We start from the raw sequence: 23801 nt of genomic DNA, 5'->3' as shown, positions 1-23801 counted from the left end.
TGTTAAATATATAGTTCTTTTTCTTTGTTTTTTTCACTTTCTTTGAAGAGAAGTTTTAACTATTCCAAATCAACTCTTTAATTCAACAGTTCTGTAATTCAACGTCTCCTGAAATTTGCAGACTTAGTGGCTTGCAAGGTATCATCAGAAACCACAGAGGTCCTAGAGGGGCTTGGCAAATATTTTATTTAAATTTTACACTTTGAAAAATAAACCTTGGAATGTTTTTTAAATATTCTAACAATATGAATGTTTGCTCAAAGGTGATATTGGGGTGCTACCTTGATGACAAACTAATAAAGTGAGAAGTGCAGTTATGTTTGTAAACTCACTTTATGCAACTATCAGAGTAAAACCTCTGCTGTCATCTTAATACAACATGTGAATGTTTGGTAAATGTCTCATTAATTAGATGGCTGCATATCCACAATGATCTGTTTTTTGATATCAGACCACCATTAGCCTGTTTGTCTGCTGATATGGAACTGTACAAGCAAATATTCTCCCTTTCACCTGGATGCCAGGCAAGGCTCAGAGGCCTCTGCCTGGTGCTAGCAAGCATGATGGTATCATGGCATAATAATCATCTAAAGTGAACAAGGGACCTTATGAAAACCTTACTGAGCAGATTTAGTGTTTAATGTAACATTTAAAAGGTTTTTTTCCTTGATTTTTAAGAAGTCAAATATAGTGCATTATTTCATATCTTCTTGTTTCTCTTTTTTTTTTTTTTTTTCTGACCAGCGTATTTTTTCCATCCAATTGCTCTGAACAACAAACCAATCCTCTAGACAGAGAGAAGAGCATATGTCTCAGACCTCCTATTTCTCCTGACAATAACTGGCAGAAAGAAAAAAGGGTGGGCCAAAAAGGTAAGCAGAGCCATCAGGGTCTTTCCCTGTGACTGACAGGGATAAAGCCTACCTACTGTAGAAGAGAATGAGAACTTACGAAGTGAAGCAGAGACAGCAGAAATGAATAATGGAGACATAGACTGGGATAGAACTGAGTCTCCAGTGCCATCTCATCTGAGAGTCAGGTCTTCCTCTAAATGTGTGACTTATTACAGCAAATTTCCCAACTCAGGGGTCCCTCAATTCACCTCTTTTGCTTAAGCTACTTTAAATGAGACGTCTCTCACTAAAGGTGAAAAGAGTTCTGACCAGTACATCAAATAACTAAAATTTATAATCTCAAAGTTGAATTGTTATTAACCAGCAATAATCAACAGATATTTATTGGTGCCCAATAAAAATACACAAAACTTCAAAACACTTTTCAGGTGCCAACTCATTTAATCCTCACAATTTTACAAGGAAAATACTTACATTACTCCCATTTAAATAATTAAGGAAACTGAGACACAAAGAGATTTTGTAATTCCTCAAGAGCACACATCTAATAAAAGGGAAATTTTTAATCTGGACTCAGACCCTTTGACTCCAGTGTCTAGACTCTTAACCTTGATTGACTCCCTCTCTTGACATGAACTGAGTTCTGATTCAGCCATCCAATAGCTAAGTGCTTTAATCTCTCTGAAACTTAATTTTTTCATCTTGAAAAGAGGGATACTCCTTACTACTGCAGACTGTTGCATAAATCGAAAGAGGTCATGCTTAAGAAAGCATTTTGGAAACTGTCTAGCTCTAGAGAACTGTCAGTTCATATTATAAAATGATAAACTACATTAAGGCTTTATCAGCTATGAATCTTGTAACTGAGTTACTATAAAACTTAATCAACATGTTTCATTCAGTAAGATCTTAGAAAAGTAGATACAAGAGTCAATTCAGATATCAGGAAGCAGCTTTTAATTTAAACTAAAATAAATAATTCTGGTATATAAAATCTGCCTTTCTTCAAATAAATGATAATGATGATGACTATGATAAAATTAACTTACATTTCAATATTTTACATTTTCAAAATTATTTTACTTCTTTTTTTACCTCATTCAGCCTATTTTAGTGTCTTGGAAAATGGATTATATTTACTTTTTTCGTTAATGTCAATCTACTGCTACTGGGCAAGTTCGAGTAGTAAGTATTCTGGACAACAAAGCTTTATGTAGCTCACTGTGAAGCCCTCAAAATGGTAAATATGGAATATTTATTCAAATCAGCTTTTGAATACCTTTCTTTTGCATCTCTTGAAGACTAAGATTTCAGAATTTCCCCATAATATTATGTGTAAATAAAATTAAAAGACAATATTCACTACAAAGACCAAATTACCCATTTGTAACCAGTCCTTGTTAATATAAAATAAAAATTCTATACAGTATAAATATTCATGCATGTATTTAGTCATTTCTTCCTAAGTCTGGCACGTTTAACCAATTTTTGTGCACTATGTGTTCAATTTCATGTTTATTTTGACATATACTTGACAACAGAACTATGCTGATTAATCTTACAATAAGCTAGGAAATCTTTAATATTATTAAATATTATGATTTAGTTACCAACTCTAAATCTTATATTCTTAACTAATATTTCTAAATACAAAAAAAATCACCTAATTCTGAATAGCCCAATACCATTGAGAGAAAATTTAGAGTGGAAGGAAGTTGTTTTGGCCTGCATAATTTACTCTAGCAATGTAATGTTTTATGGAGTTCATAAAAATATTCTAATTACGTCACTACCACTAATAATAACCAATTTATCTAAATCTTAGAGAAAATCTAGAGAAGGGAACCTGAAAACTGGAGAAGGTGAGCAAAAAATATTTTAGGATATGTATACAAGAAATAGAACAATTACAGAGCTATAAAATTAAATATATATGTTATCAATTTATATGGTGATAAATCTGACCTCCATACAAGCCTATAGCAATTCTAAAACAGTTAGCCTATGCCAATTTCTTATTGCCAATAATATTTCTCAGAAATAAGTTATTTTCACATATAGTCACAGAGGTGTATTTATGAGAAGACATAATCAGGCAAAATAAAATGTTACATAAAATGGGAAAAAAGTTACGATTTGGTATTTAGTAGTGTGTTAATGAGCCACAAAAGAGCAATTCTTTTATCATGGCTTAAAATTAAACAGATACAAGTAGAGCTGCTGATTTATATTTCCCTTATTTGACTTTTTATACATATGTAATATTATTTTTAAGCTCATTTGTATTCATGTGACTGGGATTGCAATTTAAAGTCTGGAAGGTTTGATTTCATTAAACATTTTTTGCTTCAATCAAAATGTCTGTATACACATGAATATTTCAAAACCAGTATCCATTTCTTTTAAGATTGTCAATGTTGCATTAAGTATAATTGCAAAGAAAAAATGCACAAGGTTTTACGTGAAATTTTGTGAACAGGTTTACTGAAAAAGCTTGACTTTGTAGGAAGTCCAAAATAAACCAATTTTATTTTTTTAACCAACGTCTTTCATTCACGCTACTCTGAATATACACGCTTTTCTCCTGAAAAATTCTTAGGAAGAGCCTCAGCTATTGTAGACAACTTCCTGCATTAAAAGTTATGATCTGGTCTAAAAATACTTTCATCCCTTCTAGCTGGGACTGAGTCAGGCTCAGAAATTGTAGTGTTAGAGAAAGAGGGAAGGGTATATATAATTACTTCTTTTCACAATTCACACCATGAGTTCCCCACTCACCGTGCTGCCCAAGATTGGAGAAGTGGAGAACTTAAGGTGCAGAGAGGATGTTTTTTAATCAGCACAGTTGTAACTTGTGCCATTTATTATGAGATGCTTTTCTGGGTTCTTGTGGTCAATGACTATCCCTTTAAAGATGAAATGGCTAGGTCACTTTTCCTGGTGTTCAATCTGAAGGTCTAAAATATTTCTTTAGAATGTGTGGGCCATCATACAAGTTAAGTTTCTAAAAATTATAATGATTTGCTGTATGAAGTAGAGAATTCTCAGTATTAGAAATATTCAAACATTATTTGAAAGACTATAGGCCTTTAGGTAAAAGATTAGACTCGATGATACTTAAGGCCCTTCTAAATCTAACCTGTTATGATTCTATAAACTATACAGGAACTGATAGAATGATCATGAATGAGTCAGGTGAGAGCTAAAATTCTGTATCTGTTAGCATTAAAAATCAGCATGATGCTGGAGGACTATTACAAAGATAAGGCAGAGATGAGAAGAGAAGCCAGCTGATATTAACATTCTACTATCATGGTGATAGCTTTTTAGCATCTCTTCATTTGAGACTTTTCACAGTCTGACAATGTAGCATTTCTATTTTCTACCTGAGGAAACTAGGGCTCAGAGAAGCTGAATTAACTGAGTGTCTATAGCTGGTAAAGTGGCAGGGCTAGGCTGATCTGTCCACAATCAGCCTGACACTAAAATTGATACTCTTTTCACCAAACCAAGCTGTCTCCAAAGTCCAAAATTCCCTAGCACCATGGAAATTATATTTTTACCTGAAGTGATCTAAAACTAAAGGTCATAAAAAATAAAGGTCATGACAATACTACTACCATAACCATACAATATTTCATGATATTATTAGCCATAGTAAAATTCTAAAATAGAGTATTCTAGCAACATTCAGGAAAATGTTTAAAATTCCAGAGGCACCTTCTCTTATAAGGAAAAATCTAATAGTTTCTTTAAATATACATCATATGATTCCAGTGTAAGTTTTTAACATTAAGCACCTGAAATTGAATTTGGCTGATATTAAAGCCAGAGTGACAGAACACTAGTGAAGATAAAATACATGTAAGGAGCCTAGGTGAGGGTAGACTGTTGAACTAATCATGTGATAGCTGAAGGAAGAAGTAGAATAGGAAAACATTTTCAATTGAGCAGTATAACCATTCCATGTTCTTTTGAAAATGTTTAACTAAGCAGATGGACTCAAAGCACCAAAATGGTGACAGAGCTTGAATGATCAAAGAGTCCAAGATAATATAGTGCAGGAATTCATTTAAAATACAACTTAAAATATAAAATTCCAAACAACCTGAATAGATAATACACCTCTAATCTTGGAGAGCTAAAATCTGCCTTGAACTTTAAGCTCCTGACACCAGCTTGATCCCATTGGACATATACGAAGTGACTCCCAAAGATGCTTTTAGGAAATGTGTCAGTGATGAGGCATCTTTATAAGCATTATTTATAGATAAATAACTGAAAAATAGCATAATTAAGAATGAATAAAAATTAATAGCTTCTTGCAACAAAAAGAATTTCAACAGCTTTCTGGCTTGGCTTCCTTTTGTGCTCCAAAACTAGATATTTCCCTCCAAAACTGTAGCTTACTCTCCTTTTATTACAGAAAATTCATGCTGCTACTATTTAACTGTTCTACTGGGTTTTCTACCACTCCCTGGGTAAGACTTACAAAATAAACTTTACTGCATTTATTTCTACACTGTAGTTGAAAGTCTAATTTTATTGAAATATTCATTATAGTGTTCTATAACAAACTTTTTAAAGAAAGACCAACAAGTAAATTATCATTTTGCCATCATTATTAATTTCAACAAGGTAAAATTTAGTTCCATTTATTATAAATTGCTCCCCAAGCAGAACCTGCCATATTTTAATGTCAATATAAAGAGTAAGAGAAAACTCAATTTTTCAGTGCTTTCATGAGACTAAAAGTCAAAATTTCTGGGAAATACAAATGGCCTTAGTGTCTTTGATAAAGAGGAACAGGAAGTCATAAAAAAAATTATGGTGGACCATATTTGAAAATACTTGACTAAGAAAAGCCAAAACCATATAGCACACACAGATAGATGTCCTTTACTTTTCTCTGAAATAACACAATTTAAAAATTATATCCATGTCTTAAGTAAAAACACCTTACTACTAAGTATTTTCCAGATTCAAAAAAATGCATGTACAAACATTGTTTCACATTAAACAGAAAAAACACTATCAAAAATTATGGAGGCCATCAAGTAACATGCAAAATGAATAAAGTTTTGGTAGTATTTTTCATAGTTTTAAAACTAAGAACCAGTTATCTGCAGATGGCATGCCTTCAACGCAATGCCACCTCAAGGGTCATAGTAGTTATGTGATATACCTCTCACAGTATTAATCAAAATCATTTTTTAAAATGTCATGTTGACAAGCTGAATTTATTCCTCCTCAATGTACATCAAAATTTGTTAAACAGAAAAAAGTGTATTTATTTTATAGAAGTTCTAATTGATGTCTATATGAGACATTTTTCCTTCATTTTTGAACATAATAAAAAAAACAGTAATTATATAATTCAAATTTGGAATTTTTCAGTTAATAATTCATAAAGAAAAATCTTATATTTCTTTAGTCATTTAATTTATGAGATGTGAATTAGCTTTTAAATATGATTTCTATATCATCACACTGACAGACTGCTCAAGATATTAGTAGGTGATAATCTTGTGACCATGATATAAAATAGAAAGGTATTTTTTGAAAATTAAAATTTTATGTATGAAATGAGTGAGTTAAAGATAAATTCTGATCATAGATGATAAGAACTATTAGTAAAAAAAAGTAGAGAAAAATTTTGTTGTTGTTAATTGTTTATTATTGCTGTTTGTTTAGATTGAAAGTCTTCAAAATGTAAAAACTAGTCTTATGACTGTCAGATTGTTTAAAAAAATCACAGAAATCTTAAGAACATACACATTCTAAAGCAACATTGTCCAACAGAACTCCCTGGGATGATGGAAATATTCTACGATTCTTCATGACCCAACAAGATAGTCAAAAGCCTCATCTGAAATCTTTAGAGTACTAAATTTTACATTTAAAAAAATTCTAATCTACTTAAATTTGAATAGTCACACTAATGTAAAAGTGTGAGTTTCCCTGGGCATGTTCCTTTGCCTCCAGATCTCTAGTATTTCCAAGAAAGTATGGTTTGAAGGGAAGAAATGTGGTTAACTCCAGGACAGCACATCTAAAAGATCTGCCAACCCTGACACCACAGTTCCAGATGCCCTGACATAGCTCAAGATGACCAGAGAAAAATACATTACACACAGCCTTGGGAAGAGCCAAAATAGAGAAGAACTCAGTTATGTTGGGTGCTCTAAAAATTACTACTCGCCCCACATATCCCCCACCTCATCCCTACCCTCCCAAAAATTGTCAGACTCTTCAAAACCCCTGAGGCCTCTAATTCATGAGCAATTTCAGGATCAACACGATCAACACATTGGAAATGCCTTTCTTTTCCACCCACATAGCTGGTAGGTCCCACTCTTCCTTATGGAAATTCTTGGATTTGTTCTTCCATGAGAATAGACTATCATCATTTCCAGTTGGACACTGTCAACTTTACCTCTGAATCCTTGAGTAGCTTCTCTTCTCCATGATTAAAAAGTCAGTGACTTCTGACGTTGGCCTTCTCGTTTTATTTTTTGCTTTTTAAATATTATCTCCCTGACAATCTTTTCGACTCTCACAGCATTCACTGTTAACTCCACGTAGATATTTCTCCCTAGTCTCAGCCTCCACTCCTACTTAGTCCAGAGTCTAGTCCAGGATTTCTAGCTAACAGTTACACATTTCACCCTGAATGCCTTAGCACTAGTTCCAATTCAAGACATTTCAAATTGAACATTTCCTCCTTCCAAAAACAACAATAGCAACAAAAAAACCTTTCATAGTCTTGCCCTATTTCACTAATGATTCCAGTCAGCCATGATCAAAATTCTTATCTTTGACTCATTCTTTTCATGCTTAAAGTTTGAAGCCTCAAAGTGGTTAAATTAAGAACTCAGATTCAGAAGAGAGCAGAACTGGACTTTACCCACTGGCTCCACCATTTACTATCTGCATAACTTGAGTATATTATATAAATTATCCAAACTTTCATTTTTTAATCACAAAAATGGAACTAATAACATTATTACTGTTTAATTCTAAGTACTTTATGCCTATTAACACATATAGTCTTTACAACAATTCTATGAGATAGCTGTTATTATTTCTTTTCTATAGATGAGAAAACTGAAACACAGAGAGTTAAATAAATTGCCAAAAGCCACAATAGTAAGTGGCTGGGATTCAATACTAGACATTCTGGCTCCGCAGCTGTAACCACCGTACACTCTGTCTTCCTGATAATAACAGCTTATCTCAGTGTTGTTGTGAGGATAAAATTAGATAAAGTCTATGAAATACTTGTCAATATCAGCTGCTATCATCAGCATAGATTTCTAGACTAAAGTCAGAAATATCCTTTGGCACTATATGACTTCCTAGAGCACCTACTCTTGGACCCCATGGCATATATACTGCTTAGTACTATATCACTTGACCAATGTGCTTTATTACATCATGTAGATTATAAACTGTTTAAAGCTAAGGATAATGTATAAAAGTATCACATGATTTATAAATATTAGTAGAATTAAAATATGTCAATGTATGTCATTTTAAAATTTATTATTATGACCCTTATCCATTTCACAGTTTCTTAGATCCTAGTCTTTAATTATCCTCCAGTTTATGAACACCAGCTTAGTCTGACAATGCTTCTCCAGTTTTTGATACCTTTGCCTGAGCTCATTCTCCATACATCAAAAGTATTTTCTAGGCCTATTCCCTTGCTTCTGAATCTGGCCTTTTCCTGTACATTCTATAACTCAGCATGGTCTCAGCTCCCCAGCACACTGAATCTCATCTGTCCATACTGGTTCTAGAATGTGCCCAAGGCCCCACAGCTGGGACGCAGATACTACGCTCAAAGGTTGCACCCACCATCACCTGGACTGCACACTAAGAGCTTGTGTGGAGTTACAAGGAAAACACCAAGTTGGGATACCATTTCCTATTATTTCCAAACAGATTGAGAAAGTCAAAATGAGGAGCTAAAACTTTCAAATGTTAAGTACATTGCTTATTAAAAAACAGTACCCCCAAATACCAAAAACTATTGAAATGAAAAGTTATCTACAATATATGCTTAAAATGTTAATTATAAAATAATCCAATGGATGTACATAAAATGTATATATGAATAGAAAAATGTATGAAAGGTTATATACCAGAATGTGCATAGCTTGTATTCAAAACTGGGATTGTGAATAATTTCTTATGTATCTACATTTTCCATTTTGTACAATAAACATTTACCATTCATACAACAAATATATTATTTAAAAACCTATTGAGCAAGAACATGTTCATTTACCTTGTTATTGTCCCCAGTGCCATATATTTAGCAAACTATTTAGCAGTATTTTACATCAGTAATATGAAGAACTAAATTTTACCCACATGCTTTATTCTTTAAGATCTTTCTTAACATCCATTTTTCAAGCTAGTCTTTTATTATTTTTCTTTCCAGCATCAACTAGCTACACAGAATTGTTGATGATTTATACAGCTGCTTTAAATCTCGTCTAAATTTCAAGGACAATTTTTGTTCAATTTTTAGTTAACTATACATCTTTCTTAGGCAGCCAATTTTTGCCAGTCCCTGGAGTTGTTACCTAAAACAGGTTTGCTGTACACATGAGCTTTTTCACACCATCGATCTAGAAAATATAGTATTCTAAAAGCAAGTTAAGTCATTTGGGTTTTACACAGGTCTTTTTAAAGAATGTAGTTGCCATTTTCTTTGGGGGACTAATAAACTTTCAAGTGGCATGTAGCAATTAATAAAACAAATGACAGGCCCTCTGTACACCAATACTAAAAAAAAAATTCTAACCCTATAATGAAGTATGAAAACAAAATATAATAAACTGTATAAAACAAATGGGGTCTTTAAACCATCACTCACTAGCATGTTATATTAACATGGCAATCCAGTTATACAATGTTTCCACATAAAATCAAACCAGTTTATTTTCTAGAATGCAGTAATGCTGATGATCAGTTTTAGCCCAGGGCACTGACCAAACATGCATAATTTTAGAAGGAGCCATGATAGTGAAAATCTGCCTGTACCTCCATAAAGCAATGGAAACAAAAGAAAATCTACTAAAATTTATGCAGTTGGAATAAGAAGGTAGGCAATGAATGTACTACATAAACAAATTTATATGAGGAAAAAATATATATGTATAGAAAAAATTTTAAAAGGGGATATTCAAAATTGTGTAAGCATGGTTAAGTCTCTCCACGGTAGCACCGGAAGAGCCTTGCAGTTCAACTCTTGCTACGAGCTTTATTCCTGACACTCTTTTAAGATTTAGGGATAAGATTATCCTATCTAAATTCCTGTGAAATTTAGAGTATCTGCCCCTTAGGGTTGTCAAAACTGAGGCTGCTAAAGAGAAGTATGACGATCAATTGATTTGAGCACCTATGTCCAAGAATTTCTGTCTGAAGAAACTGTGAGTTGTAAATTACTGAATTCTTTGTCACCATTTTTTTTTTTCTTGAATGAACTCATGAAGTAAGAATCCAGTGTGACGAAAACACAAGATTTCCAATACTTGATCCAGGATCTCTACGATACACAGCAGGGCATAAAGAAAGAGGCTAGACTTGGACCTAGTGTCATTACTCTGTGACTTTGTCAGTCACAATCTCTGCTTTAGGAATTTTTAAAATTTTGTCATAGGAATTTTGGAGGGGTTGATGTGAAGATGAAATGAAGTCACATATGAAAGTGCTTAGTAAGCTGAAAATGCCTGCATAGATTATTTGGTGATATTAATTCTCCTCTGATAGTACTTGAGGGGCCAAGGGAAGGTGTGACCCTCTAGCACTTACAGCTGTGTCTAATCTATTTTACCATATTTGTATTTTGGTCTTGAAGCTCATTTTTATGACTCCATAGTTCACATGTTTATAGTACAGTATTTAATTGAACTTTCTGTTATTTGTATCAAATTTATATCTCTGTATCTTGAAAGCTCCAGCAACAACAACAATCACAACAAAAACTGATAATAACCAGCCATCACTGAGAACTTACTCTGTGTCTAAGATAGTGATAGGTGCCTTTAATTCTCCTATATTCCCCACAACTACCATTTTTATAAAGAGACACTAAGACCCTGAGTGCTAATTAACATTGCCTGAGGGGATGCACAGAGATGCTCACTTGCCTTACTTTCCACATATTGGAGGGTGTGTGATTATATTCACTGTAATTCTTTACCCTATCAGACTGAAGAGTGTGGACCTTTGTGGATAAAGCTAACAGTATGTTCATCAAATCACTTGCTTTTTAAAAAAATTTCTTAATATGTGGCAAGCAAGTACGAGAATAGACTAATTATTTTTGTTTTTTGATTAATTGTATGGTTCCTTAAAAATACTTTTATGTTTTACGATGCCTGGGAGTTTGTTAGTCTTTTCTAGAATGTTTTTATTGCGCTAAAATATACATAATGTAGAATTTGTTGTGTTACATACACAGTTCAGTGGCATGAAGTACACTCACATTGTTGTGCAACCATCACTACTGTACTCTCTCCAGAACTTTTTCATAATTCCAAACTGAAATTCTGTAGCCATTAAACAGTAACTCCCCATTTCCCCATTCCTCCAGCCACTAGTAACCACTGTTCTACTTCCTGTCTTCTATTTATGTATTTGACTATTCTAGGTACCTCAGGCAATTGGAATCATGCAATATCTGCACTTCTGGGTCTAGCTATTTCACTTAGCATAATTTCTTCAAGGATCATCTATGTGTCAGAGTTTTAGTGCTTTCTAAGCCTATTCCAGCGTATTTGTAGACTGCATTTTGTTTTTCCCCACATTCAGTGATGAACATTTGGGTTGTTTCCACCTTTTGGCTATTGTGAATAATGCTGCTGTGAACACATGTAAACTAATACCTGTCCAAGTTCCTGCTTTCAATTCTTTTGTGTTTGTAGGCAGAATATTAGGCTTTTTTTTTTTCTACAACAGAATATTGGTATTGCATCTTTGGAGAATAGAATTCAGTAATTCTCTGATCCTTTTATATACCATCAGTTTGAATTTCACCATCCAATAAATACAGTATAATAATTTTATTCTTTAACTGCATTAGACTGCCCACACTGAACAGATTATACTGGTTTACATTCTTCTTGCCACTGCCTTTGCAACTTGGAACATTAGTCTTTAAACTCCATGGTAACAGAAATTACTTTCATTATAAAACTGGTTTAAATCTTTGATATACATTAAAATATAGAAAAGATTTCAAGTTCTCAAATTTTAGAGAAAAGAGGAATTTTCAGAAAGAAAATTAAAATGTTATCTTTCACTTGATAGTAATATATAAATAAATACCTGTTAACATCAGTTTAAGTTAATAACATCTTCCTCTGACTCTGATCCATAATTTAAAATTTTAGATTTTTGTAATTCTTTACATGCTTCTCTGCAGTTCACCATATACTTCATAAAAGTAAAAATAAATACACTTCAGGCCAAGCTTAAAACCTGAGTATCAAAATTTGGAAATATCTATTCATATAAGCAAAGACAATAATTTTGCTCAAAAGAAAGCAGAACTGTTTTTCATCCAAATGGATGAAAGTTATTGTCTTTGTATCCAGTCAGAATGCTAAAAACTTTTATTTTTGGAGCAAACCTTATAAATAATTTATCACATATTGTTACAATTCAGCATGCAATTAAGGAATGTAACATAGTGTATTAAATTATGCAAAAATATAGCATAAGAAAGACATGACAGAGGATTCAAATACATAAAATATAATTTGCTTAATAATAGACATTTTCATGACCTATTTTCCCCACAACAGGCTTATTAAATTTAAATTAAATATTAAATCTTTGCCCTTTTATCTCCTCACACTTTATGCATGTGTTGCGTAATATGATTTTGATGCTGAATAAAAATACATTACTCAGATGTATAAACTGTGGTACACCCAAGCAATGGAATATTATTCAGTGCTAAAAAGAAAGAGCAATCAAATCATAAAAAAAGAAGAAAACTTGAATGTGTATTACTGCGTATAAAGGGACCTCTGAAAAGGCTACATACTGTATGACTCCACTACATATGTGACGTTCTGAAAAAGGCAACACTGTGAAGGTAGTAAAGAGATTAATGATTGCCAAGAGTTAAGGGAGAGGGAGGAATGAACAGGCAGAGCACAGAGAATGTTTATGTAGTGAAACGATTCTATTTGATACTATAATGGTGGACAGAAAGTACACCACCAAGAATAAACACTAATATAAACAATGTACTTTGTTTTCTAATGATGTGGCAATGTAGTCACTACAACAAACGTGCCATTTGGGTGAAAAAGTTTGAAATGGGGAAGGCTATGCATGTGTGGGGTCAGAGGGCATACCGGAAATTTCTGTACCTTCCCCATTTTTCTGTGAACCTAAAAATGCTCTAAAAATAAGTGCATTAGTTTCCATTCTAGGCTCGGTTCTAGGCAGTACACAAAGGCAAAGTAAATGATCTCTATATTTCTTTTTCTAGAGCAATTCTTACTGATTCCCATACCTAACTGGCTTTCTTTACAGAATAAATCACAAATTTCTTATTTATTTTATCCTTAGATAAAACCTCAAGGAAACATCTTTCACAAATTTATGTTAGGGTTCTTTTACGGAACTTTCAAAGTTATTTTCTCATTGAATGAAATGTTTTAGGGTGTGAATATCGTCAGATGCCTATAAATGTAGCCTGTAACACTTTTGGTGATACGAACTAATATTTATGGGCCACTAGGTGCTAGACATTATGCTGCATAATTTACACATTTAGTTTTTTTTTAATTAAAGTATAGTTGATTTACAATATTGCCTAAATTTCAGGTATACATCATAGTAATTCAGTTATTTTTTTGCAGGTTATATTCCATTATAGGCTATTACAAGATATTGGATATAATTCCCTGTGCTGAACAGTAAGTCCCTGTTGCTTATCTATCTATATGCAAAACAGAAACAGACTTAGACATAAAAAACAAACTTGTTACCAAATGAGGAGGGGGGAATTTGGGATTAACAGATAGATAAGCAACATTTAGGTTTAACTACATAAAATTGTTGGATGCTTGTTTTTAATCTATACAAATGGCAATTTCATATGGCTCATTATAAGATTTTTGTTTTAGCTCATTTATTCCTTATGAAACCATGGGATGGTAGTATGACTGCTTTTTATTTAACAGATGATGAAACAGAGGCATAGAGATGTTAAGCATTTGCCCAAGGTTACATACATAGTAGATAAGCAACAAAGGCAAAAATGAATTTGGCAATTTGACTTTTCAGGTTGTTGAATGAGCTACTGCACTACATTGCAACAAGGTAATACACAGTGAAGTGTTCTCTATGGGCGGTTGGCTTCACTTCTGGACTCTTTCCCTTTGACAAACTACCCAAAGGCTATCACTACTCAAAGTATAGCCTGATCATAAACAGTAACACGAGCATCACTGAGGGCGGTTAGGAATGCAGACTCTCAGGCCCTAATCCAGGCCGACAGAGTATGAATCTGCATTGTAACAAGATTCCCAGTTGCTTTGGTAGGTACCTTAAAGTTTGAGAACTAACTAAACTTTCTTAATTTTTAAGACTTATTGAGCATATGCTAAACAATTAATTTACATTCCAACTGATAAAAAGAAAATGTATGTACAAGTAATAAACATGCCCTGGTTTAGGTCTCCTTACTGTGTTCAATGAGAAATAATATTTTATATTTTATTTTGGTTCCAAAATGAATCTTAACAGATGCATGCATCCCTTCCCACCATTGTTTCTCTGCACAAACCTCTTTAATATATTCAATGAATAGGTGCCTATTATGTTTCAATATCCATGAGATTGTGTCTTCCAGCTACTTCACTTCTTAGGATACACACAAATCACAAAAGGTGGTTTTCCCTTGTGCTCCTAGAACTTTAGGACTTCAGATACAATCCGTGACACAGTGCCATGGATCATTTCTTCCCACTAGATGGCAGTAACGGCAACTTAATAATACATTTTATAAAGCAACCGCCAGCTTGCCACATGCACAGCAAACAATGACTCTTTGTGTGAGAGTTTCATGAATTGCTGGGTTTAATATAGGGAGCAATGACTTAGTGACAAATTAGAGAACACTTTTCTCTATTGATGTCTATATTTAAATTTCGTTAGGCTTGCTTTCCAAGATTAAAAGCAGTCTTGTTTGCATATCTCTTACTCCTAGCTATAAGAATCAGCTATTATGAATAATTTCTGCTGATAAGCGTTTGAAAATAGACAGGTAGTTGCTAAAATAAGATACTTTGTTAGCATAACTGTCAATAAATCATTTTGTTAGTCTAGTTTTTAAGGAGACTTTTCTATTTTTTTCTCTATCAAAAACTATGCGTGTATAATTTCTAAATGCAGAAATTCAAGATTTTCATGAGAAATCACATATTGGGTTGATAGGTTCATATTTTATTAAGTTTTTTCCTAATAAATATTTTAAAACATCACATGCAAATGCCATACTATAGAAGCTAAGCAAAAACAATGAGGAGAGAATGGGTTTACAGTAAAGTGATAATAGGATTTTATAAATGTGATTCTGTTGACATTCTATTTAGTATTTAAATATGACTTCTTGCATTCAGAATGCTTTCACATAAATATTTAGCAAGTATCTTAAAGAAAGGGAGAAGTTTATTAATTAAAACATAAATCCCTTTGGGGATATAATTATGCAACCTCTTTGTAATCTTGATGTTTCAAGGGAGTAGAAATACAATAGATTTTACCACTGTTTGGACTTGTCCTGTAATGACCTATATTAAACTTAAAGTGCTAGCCCAGTGCTTCTCAAACTGGTGAAGAGCCAGAGGATTGTTTTTCCCGAACAGTCATGGATAATAAAAATGAATAACTAGAAAAACTAAATTAAAAAACACTAAAACATGCATATGCTACTATTTGAGTCTACAGACACAAAATTAATCTGTCAGATCTTTATAAAATTTTCTAACGGTTACTGCCGATTTTTACACTTATATGCTTTCTGTTTGGTATCAGACAGGTCTTAGAAGGGCCTCTCAATAGACAGCACTTTGCACAGCACTGCTCTGGACTGCTTCCGTGTTCCTAGCCGGGTGAGGCTGCCTCTACTGGGACTTAGGTTTTAAGTAACCACACAGAACAAGAAACAAGACCAGTCAAATACATCCTTGAAAACTCCTAAGGAAAGAGCCAGTGTGAAGATCCACCTGGGGTCTCTAGAATAGTCTAACAAAGGCAGGGCATTTTATTTTTCTTTTTAAATTTGGTTCCTTTGGCCATCCAGAAGACTAGAGTTGGTTTGCTTTAAGGTACTACGTAGTACGAAAAATACTTCTATTTAGACACTGGATGTATTCACAGCACAAGATGGGTACTCAGAGTCTAACGCTTCCTGGCACAGAGGCTAATTCATCCTCCCCGCTGGGGCTCAGCTGAGCCTTTGCCTTCTTTCTCTCTGTCTCCCTCTCTCACCCCCTCCTCTGTCCTTTTTTCCCCCCACTCCAGATTGAGTACTGATGACCAAACTCTCTTCCAGGGCCAGATCTAGACATTACACAATGGCAATTTACACTATTAGCAACAAAAGCAGAACACTTGTCTCTGCTTGCACAATCTAACAGCTTCTAGACATCAGCTGAGCTATGTATGCTCACTTGGTGGCAGAAGGAAAGGCCACACAAACAGCTTTCGACGGTGACATCTTTCAGAAGGCACTTTGGTGCTAGGCCAAAGGCAAATAGGCCGGAACTTATGTCTTTATGTCTGAGATCTCAATTCTGCTTGGCTGTTGTCATACTGACTTTCTAAAGACCAGTAATTTAATTTCAACATCATTCCATAAAGATTTATGAAAGAATATTATGTAAATATTGATACATACATTTTGAAGGTGTTTGACATATGTCAAACTAACTTTTGCAGCATATGTTTTATATTTAAAATACAAAATGAGCTCAGTGTCAACTTTTATTAGTTAATCATATGTAAGTTAGCTGAGACCAGATTGAATTTCACCATTAGATTATTTCAGATTTGGCTTTAGATATGCAAGTTTATATATCATTAAACTGGAAATGTTTACTAAAAGACAAATACTCAGGGAGTCATTTTATATTTCTGAGCATTACTAATACCTTTTATGATTTTGTATGGTCCATATGTTTTCCTTCTAGTTTAATGTATGAAATGTGGAATATATTCAAAGTATGCTTCTAAAGTATATAAACTGCGTTGCCAGACTTAGATTAGAAAACAGGAATATTTTATCTGCACTAGTATTTCTCTATTCGACTTAGTGGTCTGCTTTTTGTTTGTTATGTTATATCAAAGGTGTATGTCTTAAAATATCAATCAGTGTTTGAAACTCAAGTTAAAATTAGCACTATTCATCAATCTGCTAGGCTTAAAAAATAAAAACAAAGCCCACTCAAAAAAGCAAAACAAACAAATTACTCACAAAAAATTTTAAAACCACACAAAACTGTGTACTCTACAAACCCTTTGTTAAAAAGCTGCCCTCAGGAAACTAAATAAGTAACAAGTTGAAAAAGAAACAAAAATACTATCTTTGTCAATATGCTTCTCTCCACATGCTAAGACATGGATTTCAAGAGTACAGCTAATGTTATGCAGGTTGTGTGCATGTGTGTGCCATCTGTATTAATTTAGGCTGAATGTTGAAATAATTGTACAAAACATCAATACACAGGAGACAGTTCTATCTCAGGATTAACCGGTGCTCAAAAGAGTCAACCTAAAATGGATGTACATATTTGGGTTTTCAGACCAAATTTTCATATAAATGAGAGGAGGAAAGCTTGATTAGGACTTGATTTTTTAAATGTAAATAGAAATAATGCAAATAGATTCGTTTTAGCTGTTATTTTTATAAATTCAACTTTGATCATAATTTATGAAGTAACTTCAGAATGAATAAAGTATTAGATGTTACATATACTATTTTTAAACAATTCTATGTGGGATGTAGTAGGCTTCCGAATCTTTTATGTTTGATTTTTAGCAAGGAATAGAAGCTTACACTTGTAAAAACATTTGAGGGTACTATGATTTTTCCTAAGGTCATCTGTTACGCCTTTTGATAACGCCAAGGGTGATGATAATGATGACCAAAACAGTAAAGATAACAGTACTTACATAGAAATTACTATATGCCAATATAGTGTTAAAGATTGTACACATATTATTCTATTCTGCTGGGAATATTAAATAAAGTATAAATCAAACATCATGGTATTCAAATCATTCTGTTTAAAAGCACTGAGTGGATGTCAGTTTTCTCTTCCAAAGTACTCTATGTGTTCAACTGATTTCCCACTTTTCTCTCAGGTTATTCTTTACGGAGCAAAGTACATTCTCAAAAATGTAAATCAATTCACACTTCTGATCAAAATGACTTCCCATTTGACTTAGAAAAAAATCCAATATTCTTAACATAGCCAACAAGAGCTCACATGACTCTCCCCCACCAATACTGGCCGCTTTGGTCTTGCTCAAATACGCGCTCTGTCCTTGGAGACAGTGCTCTCCAAAAACAGTGTTCTCTCCTTGGGAACTCGCTCTTCCCTTGGGCTGAGACGCTCTTGCCCAGATAATGTGTGGTAAGGGTACTCCTTCACTTTTTCAAATCTCTCCTCAGATGCTACCAACTCAGAAGAGCCTTCTCCAGCCTAAAATAGAAGAAATCCTCCCCCTAGACTCCCACCCAACTTTATTTTTATTTTTCACATTATTTGACACCACTGTTCACTTCTTAAATCTTGATATCCTGCTCTAACTCAGGCCTCGGGTCATTTACATCTGGCCGTCTGTTCTGGACTTAAAACATCACTGAGATTTGCTGCTCGGGGCAGTATCTGTGCCTTCTAACCTGGGGCTGTGATAGGAGGAGGGCACTCATTCAGATTTTTGTTTTCTTTAAATAGAAGTTCATCTGCCATAATAAGGAATATTACGTATATTATCCTGAAGGGACAGCTATGAAAAACAAGCTGAAGAGCAATGTTCTTGGTAGTTTGTTTATAAAAATAAACAATTAAAAAAAAACCCCTTCTGACACAAAAAGTACATAAAAATGTGCATCTGCACTTTCCGGGCCTGAAGATAGAAGCTCACATGAGTGAGGCAGAGAGTCACATACCAACTGTGACATAGGCTACCTCAGAGACGGGGAGGGGACCAAGGTGGGGAAAGGGTTAGCAACTTCTTTTCAGCAAATCTGTTTTGAGTTTTGCAACATATTGCTTTTACAATTACATATCTATATAATTATATAGATTTAAATTTTTGCATATAGTCACACAATTTACTTATATATATTTATATAATTTATTTAGATCTATTATATATTATTATATACCTACATAACATATAATTACATATCTATAAATTACATAATGATATATTATTACATACCCATATAATCTCTATGTGTATGTATTTGTATGTGAACACACATAACATATACTTAAATTCACTGGCTGTTTTTAATTTAACATTGTTTTCCTGTGTTTTATTTTTGAGGCTATCTTTATTAAGTATATTTTTGTATCAGCTGTCTTCGGGCAAGAAATGTTATAAACAAAAAAGTATATCTTGATGTCAGTGGAGGAGGTAAATCTGTTACTTTAAAATAACACTTTATTAACGCATTGGTTGATAATTTTGCCAAGACAAATATTTTAAATTATTCTAATGAATCATGAGTAAAGGCAAAATATTTCCTCTAGTCCATTGCATATGATGTATGTCCACTTCAGAAGAAAACATATGGCTGAGCAAAATAGTTTAATATAAACATGGAGCATTAAGATACATGGTTTGAAACAGCAATGGTAATATATAAATATTAGATGTAAGTGTGTTACTAACAAGGGTCATCTAACTCAATAAAAAAAGGGTTCTTATCATACCTATTTCATCTGATTTAATAAGTATATCTGATCAACAAAAGCTTAATCCAGCATAAACATTAATTACTTTCAGCTCAGTAAAAGAAAAAAAGAATATATTATTGTTACTATAAAAATTCTGAGTTTATGAGCATTTGCACCAAAAGGAAAAACTGTTTCAGGGGGAAAAAAAGGATATTGAATTAGAAGGGAAATACTTCTGTTGATTTTTCTCAAAAAAGGACTGTACTGAAACTTGCCAAGTCCAAAAATTATTGACTAGCAGAGTTTAGTTAAAAATATTTTGGCTTCACACAAAAATATGTTTTGAGGCCTAAGAGTTCTGGTCACATTCTGCGCCCTACACTAGCATACAAAATTAGAAGGGAAAAAAATCACCACGTATGGTATGATATGTTACAGCAAAATATTAGAATATGTCTTTCACATAATTAAGACTTACTGTTATTTGCAAGTCATCCCCTTACAGTGTCTTTTTAATGATCAATAACCTGAAAGGAAAATAAATAAATAAAGACATGGTCATCATTAAAAATCTTCATGAACTTTGCTAGGATAGAACAATTTAACTGTTCTCACCAAAACAATAAAAATAAAAAGGTTATATATGAGACAAATATGTAAGATGAAGGATGTATTAACTAACTAGATGGCGGAATCAGTTCACAATATATCCACATATCAAATCACCAGGATGTACACTTTAACTGTCTTAAATTTTTATATGCCACTTATACCTCAATAAAGCTGAAATTAAAAAAAAATTCTATGAACTAACATACAAAGTGTTCAATTTACATTTATTAAAAAAATCTTAAAACCAAAATATTCTCATTAAAATGGGGGGGGGGGTAAAAGATTTAAACATTGCACATTACATGCTATCAGTTGGAAACACCTTCCCTATAATAAAATCTATCTTTCAGATTCCCTAAAAACTACTTCACAATAATAGTATCAATAATATCAATAAAATACATTGCTAGGAGTAATCAATCCAATTCACTGTAGGTCTGCTTTCTAAATTTGGAAATATACAACTTCCAAACATCAAAATTCACAGTGGTTAAAGTTAATAAAAATGTGAAACAGGTCCAAAGTTAAATTTATGTAAATTGACTTTGAAGTCAAATTGTGTTGTTGCTGTTTGATCGTTACAGTTGTTTACAAAATACCACAAACATTTTATAGACAAAAGACTGTCATACGGGTAAACCTACAAAACTCCACCAATTAATTGCTTTAATATTTCGAATTTCATATAAAAAAGTTTTTGAATCACAGGGTTATTATTAGAATTTTACTTTTTAAATACATTTTTAAAGGTTAATATTAAAATATATCATCAAAAATAAGTCTAATGTCTAAATTTTTAATATCTAAAATGCTATATTTTAGCAACATTTTAAAATAAATCATTTTATATGCTCTCTTTACAATTAATTTCCTTACCAATATTATTTGCTGTCATAAGCATTCAGAAATTATTCATCCATAGCAGTAACTAAAATAATTTAAAATGAGGTGAAGATTTTGGAAAACATATGCTTACTGATGAGGTTTTACAAGCTATATTTCAACTCAGTGAGAGTCTACAATATTAACAACATGATTAACGGGCTAGTCCAGTTTTTCAAATAGCAGAATACTCATGTAGGCTGTAGAAAGAATGTTTTCCTCCTTTGACCTAGTTCATTCATAGTTGGCAAAATATTTGGAAACTAAAACATTAAGGAAGTCTAGTCTTCTTTCCAGACCATGAATATGCAGAAAGAGGAGAGCAGAATCTAAACTTCTAACCCAATGTTTCAAGATTTTCATTTTAACTCAGTGTAGTCTTTTTTGTTTTAAAAACATTACACAATATGTAAGCAGTTTAATTACATATTTTTGGTTTAAATAACTACAAATAATTCTTGATCTATTTAGTACCAAAATAAATAACAGAAACATTTAGAAAAAAATCTAAAGTAAACTATTAAAAATCAAGTAGTAATACATCTATATTTGTTAAGTAAAATACAGTAAACTCCTACTCAGTTTTATTTATTTATTTTTTGTACTCCTAGTAGAACATAAGGGGAAAAAAACTAAAATCCATAATTGATTGTGTTAGTGCCTGTTAATTTACTTTAAAATGCTCCAGTAAGTATGGTATGAAGTACATTAGTTTACCGTTAATTTACAAACTTAAAAAAAAATTAGTTAAGATTTGAAGAATTCTGGTCAGGAAATCACTCCCTAAGTTGGTTAAGATTTGAGGTTTCTGATCAGTAGTTTGCACTCCCAGGGTTAGCTGTGACAAATGCTACGAATCTCCAAATACTGCTCTGTGACTATATGTGGGGGGCTGGTAATTTACAAAGGGCTGTGACAATTTTTCATTGGTGAGACAATGGTGATCAAGATGTGTGACTGGCTAGAAATACTGGGCAATCATATCCCCACCATGTGAACGAAGCATAAGAGTCTCAGTTGAAGGACAACAGGCTGACATCTCTGACACCCTAGCTGTAGAATTCTATTTAATTTCTTACCCACCCCTTTACTTAGAAGGCAGCTCCTTCACCTGGTACTATTACATGACTCATTCTCCTGCCCCCAGAATATGCTGTGTTGCCCAGCAGTGAAATTTTCCTGTGTGCTGGATGACATGCTGAAAAGGACAAAAGAACAGAAACCACCCCAGATTTTTGGAATGTGCTATTTGACAGATTTCCTACCTGATTGTTAATAAAAGTGTATACATTTGCAGAAAATGGCTCTGTAAGTTTTGCTTTTGTTTTGTTTGTTTTTTAAACAAACTACCTCGTAGCAAAGTTGTAAGATCAAATTAGCTTAGGTCGATTCATGATATCAGCCTACTGAAGGGGAGATAACAAAGGTTCAAGTAACTTAGTCTTGCTAGTTGAAGTAAATTGTGCTGCAGTAAAAACCAATTCCCATCCTAGTGGCTTAAAATTGCAAAGCTGATTTCTAATTCACACTTAGCGTTATTGCAGGTTGGCAATAACTCAGGTAAGTAGGAAAACAGGGCAGATTCCATCCAAGAACAGGGAAAGATACAAGAAAGATGAAGGAACACTGGCAATTAAATGTTCTGGCCCCAAGCACAATACTTATTGGCCTCAATGCCTTTTCTGGCCCCACGTAAATCACAAGAGGTCTAGGAAATGCAAAATAATTCTATTATGTGCCTAGCACAGGGAGGGGATCAGAAATATTTAGCAAACTTTAAAAAGTAGCACAGCAATTCAATATTTACAATTGAAACAAAGTTTTCCTGTTTGAACAGTATTTCCCAAAGCCACAATATATCCTAAAATTACACTTTTTGAAAGGAAAAACCGGACTAATTAAATTTGGCTTTGCTATTATTTAACTAATGATTTAAACCTTTATGACAGAAATCAACTCAATTCTAATCTAAGCAACCTAGAATATTAGTAGGCAGGTTTAACTAAACAATATAAACAATCATTTAACAAGGATTTAAAAACGGTTTTGAAGTGGGAGACTCTAAGAAAAGATTAGAAAGATATACTATACTTATACTTATCCGCTGTAGTATGAGTGGCTAAATCTTCATGTGCATACCACTAACAATGCAGATTCCTGGGCCCCTAGACTAGTATTATGATTTAGTATCTGAAGGCAGGATTCTACATTTTACAATACACCAATTTAGTTCTGGTGCAGGCAGTTCTCGGTCCTGGAATCAGATTTCAAGAAGTGATGACTAACTGATTGGTTCCAAGAAGCAAGAAGCCAAAGTATGAAATTGAATTGGGGAAAGAGCAAGTAGGGCTTTGATCAATTCATGGCAAATTTTTCTTACTGAAATTATATTATTAAAAAAATGTCCCAAGAGAACATCTGACTCTGCAGTCTCAACAAGATGCGATAGCGATGTGAGGACGTTGCTTTTCTACTCTGCGTGAAAAACTTGAACAACCGGTAT

At 33.2% G+C, this 23801-nt stretch overlaps 1 protein-coding gene across 4 annotated transcripts in view; it reads right to left on the bottom strand.

Annotated features, from left to right (window-relative positions):
- The window catches only part of LOC105086820 (uncharacterized), a 380981-nt gene that overhangs the window by 246203 nt on the left and 110977 nt on the right, over positions 1-23801 (bottom strand). For all 4 annotated transcript variants that reach the window (XM_064496518.1, XM_064496510.1, XM_064496521.1 and 1 more), the window contains exon 4: positions 20283-20331. In XM_064496518.1, the coding sequence (XP_064352588.1) occupies positions 20324-20331 (8 nt within the window). In that variant the 3' untranslated portion in view covers positions 20283-20323. The remainder of the gene's footprint in view (positions 1-20282; positions 20332-23801) is intronic.

The sequence above is a fragment of the Camelus dromedarius genome, chromosome 2 (assembly GCF_036321535.1).
Source record: "Camelus dromedarius isolate mCamDro1 chromosome 2, mCamDro1.pat, whole genome shotgun sequence".
In the NCBI taxonomy this organism is placed as follows: Eukaryota; Metazoa; Chordata; class Mammalia; order Artiodactyla; family Camelidae; genus Camelus; species Camelus dromedarius.
Note: the sequence above shows the minus strand (reverse complement) of the source record. Positions and strands in the feature narration are given on the sequence as shown.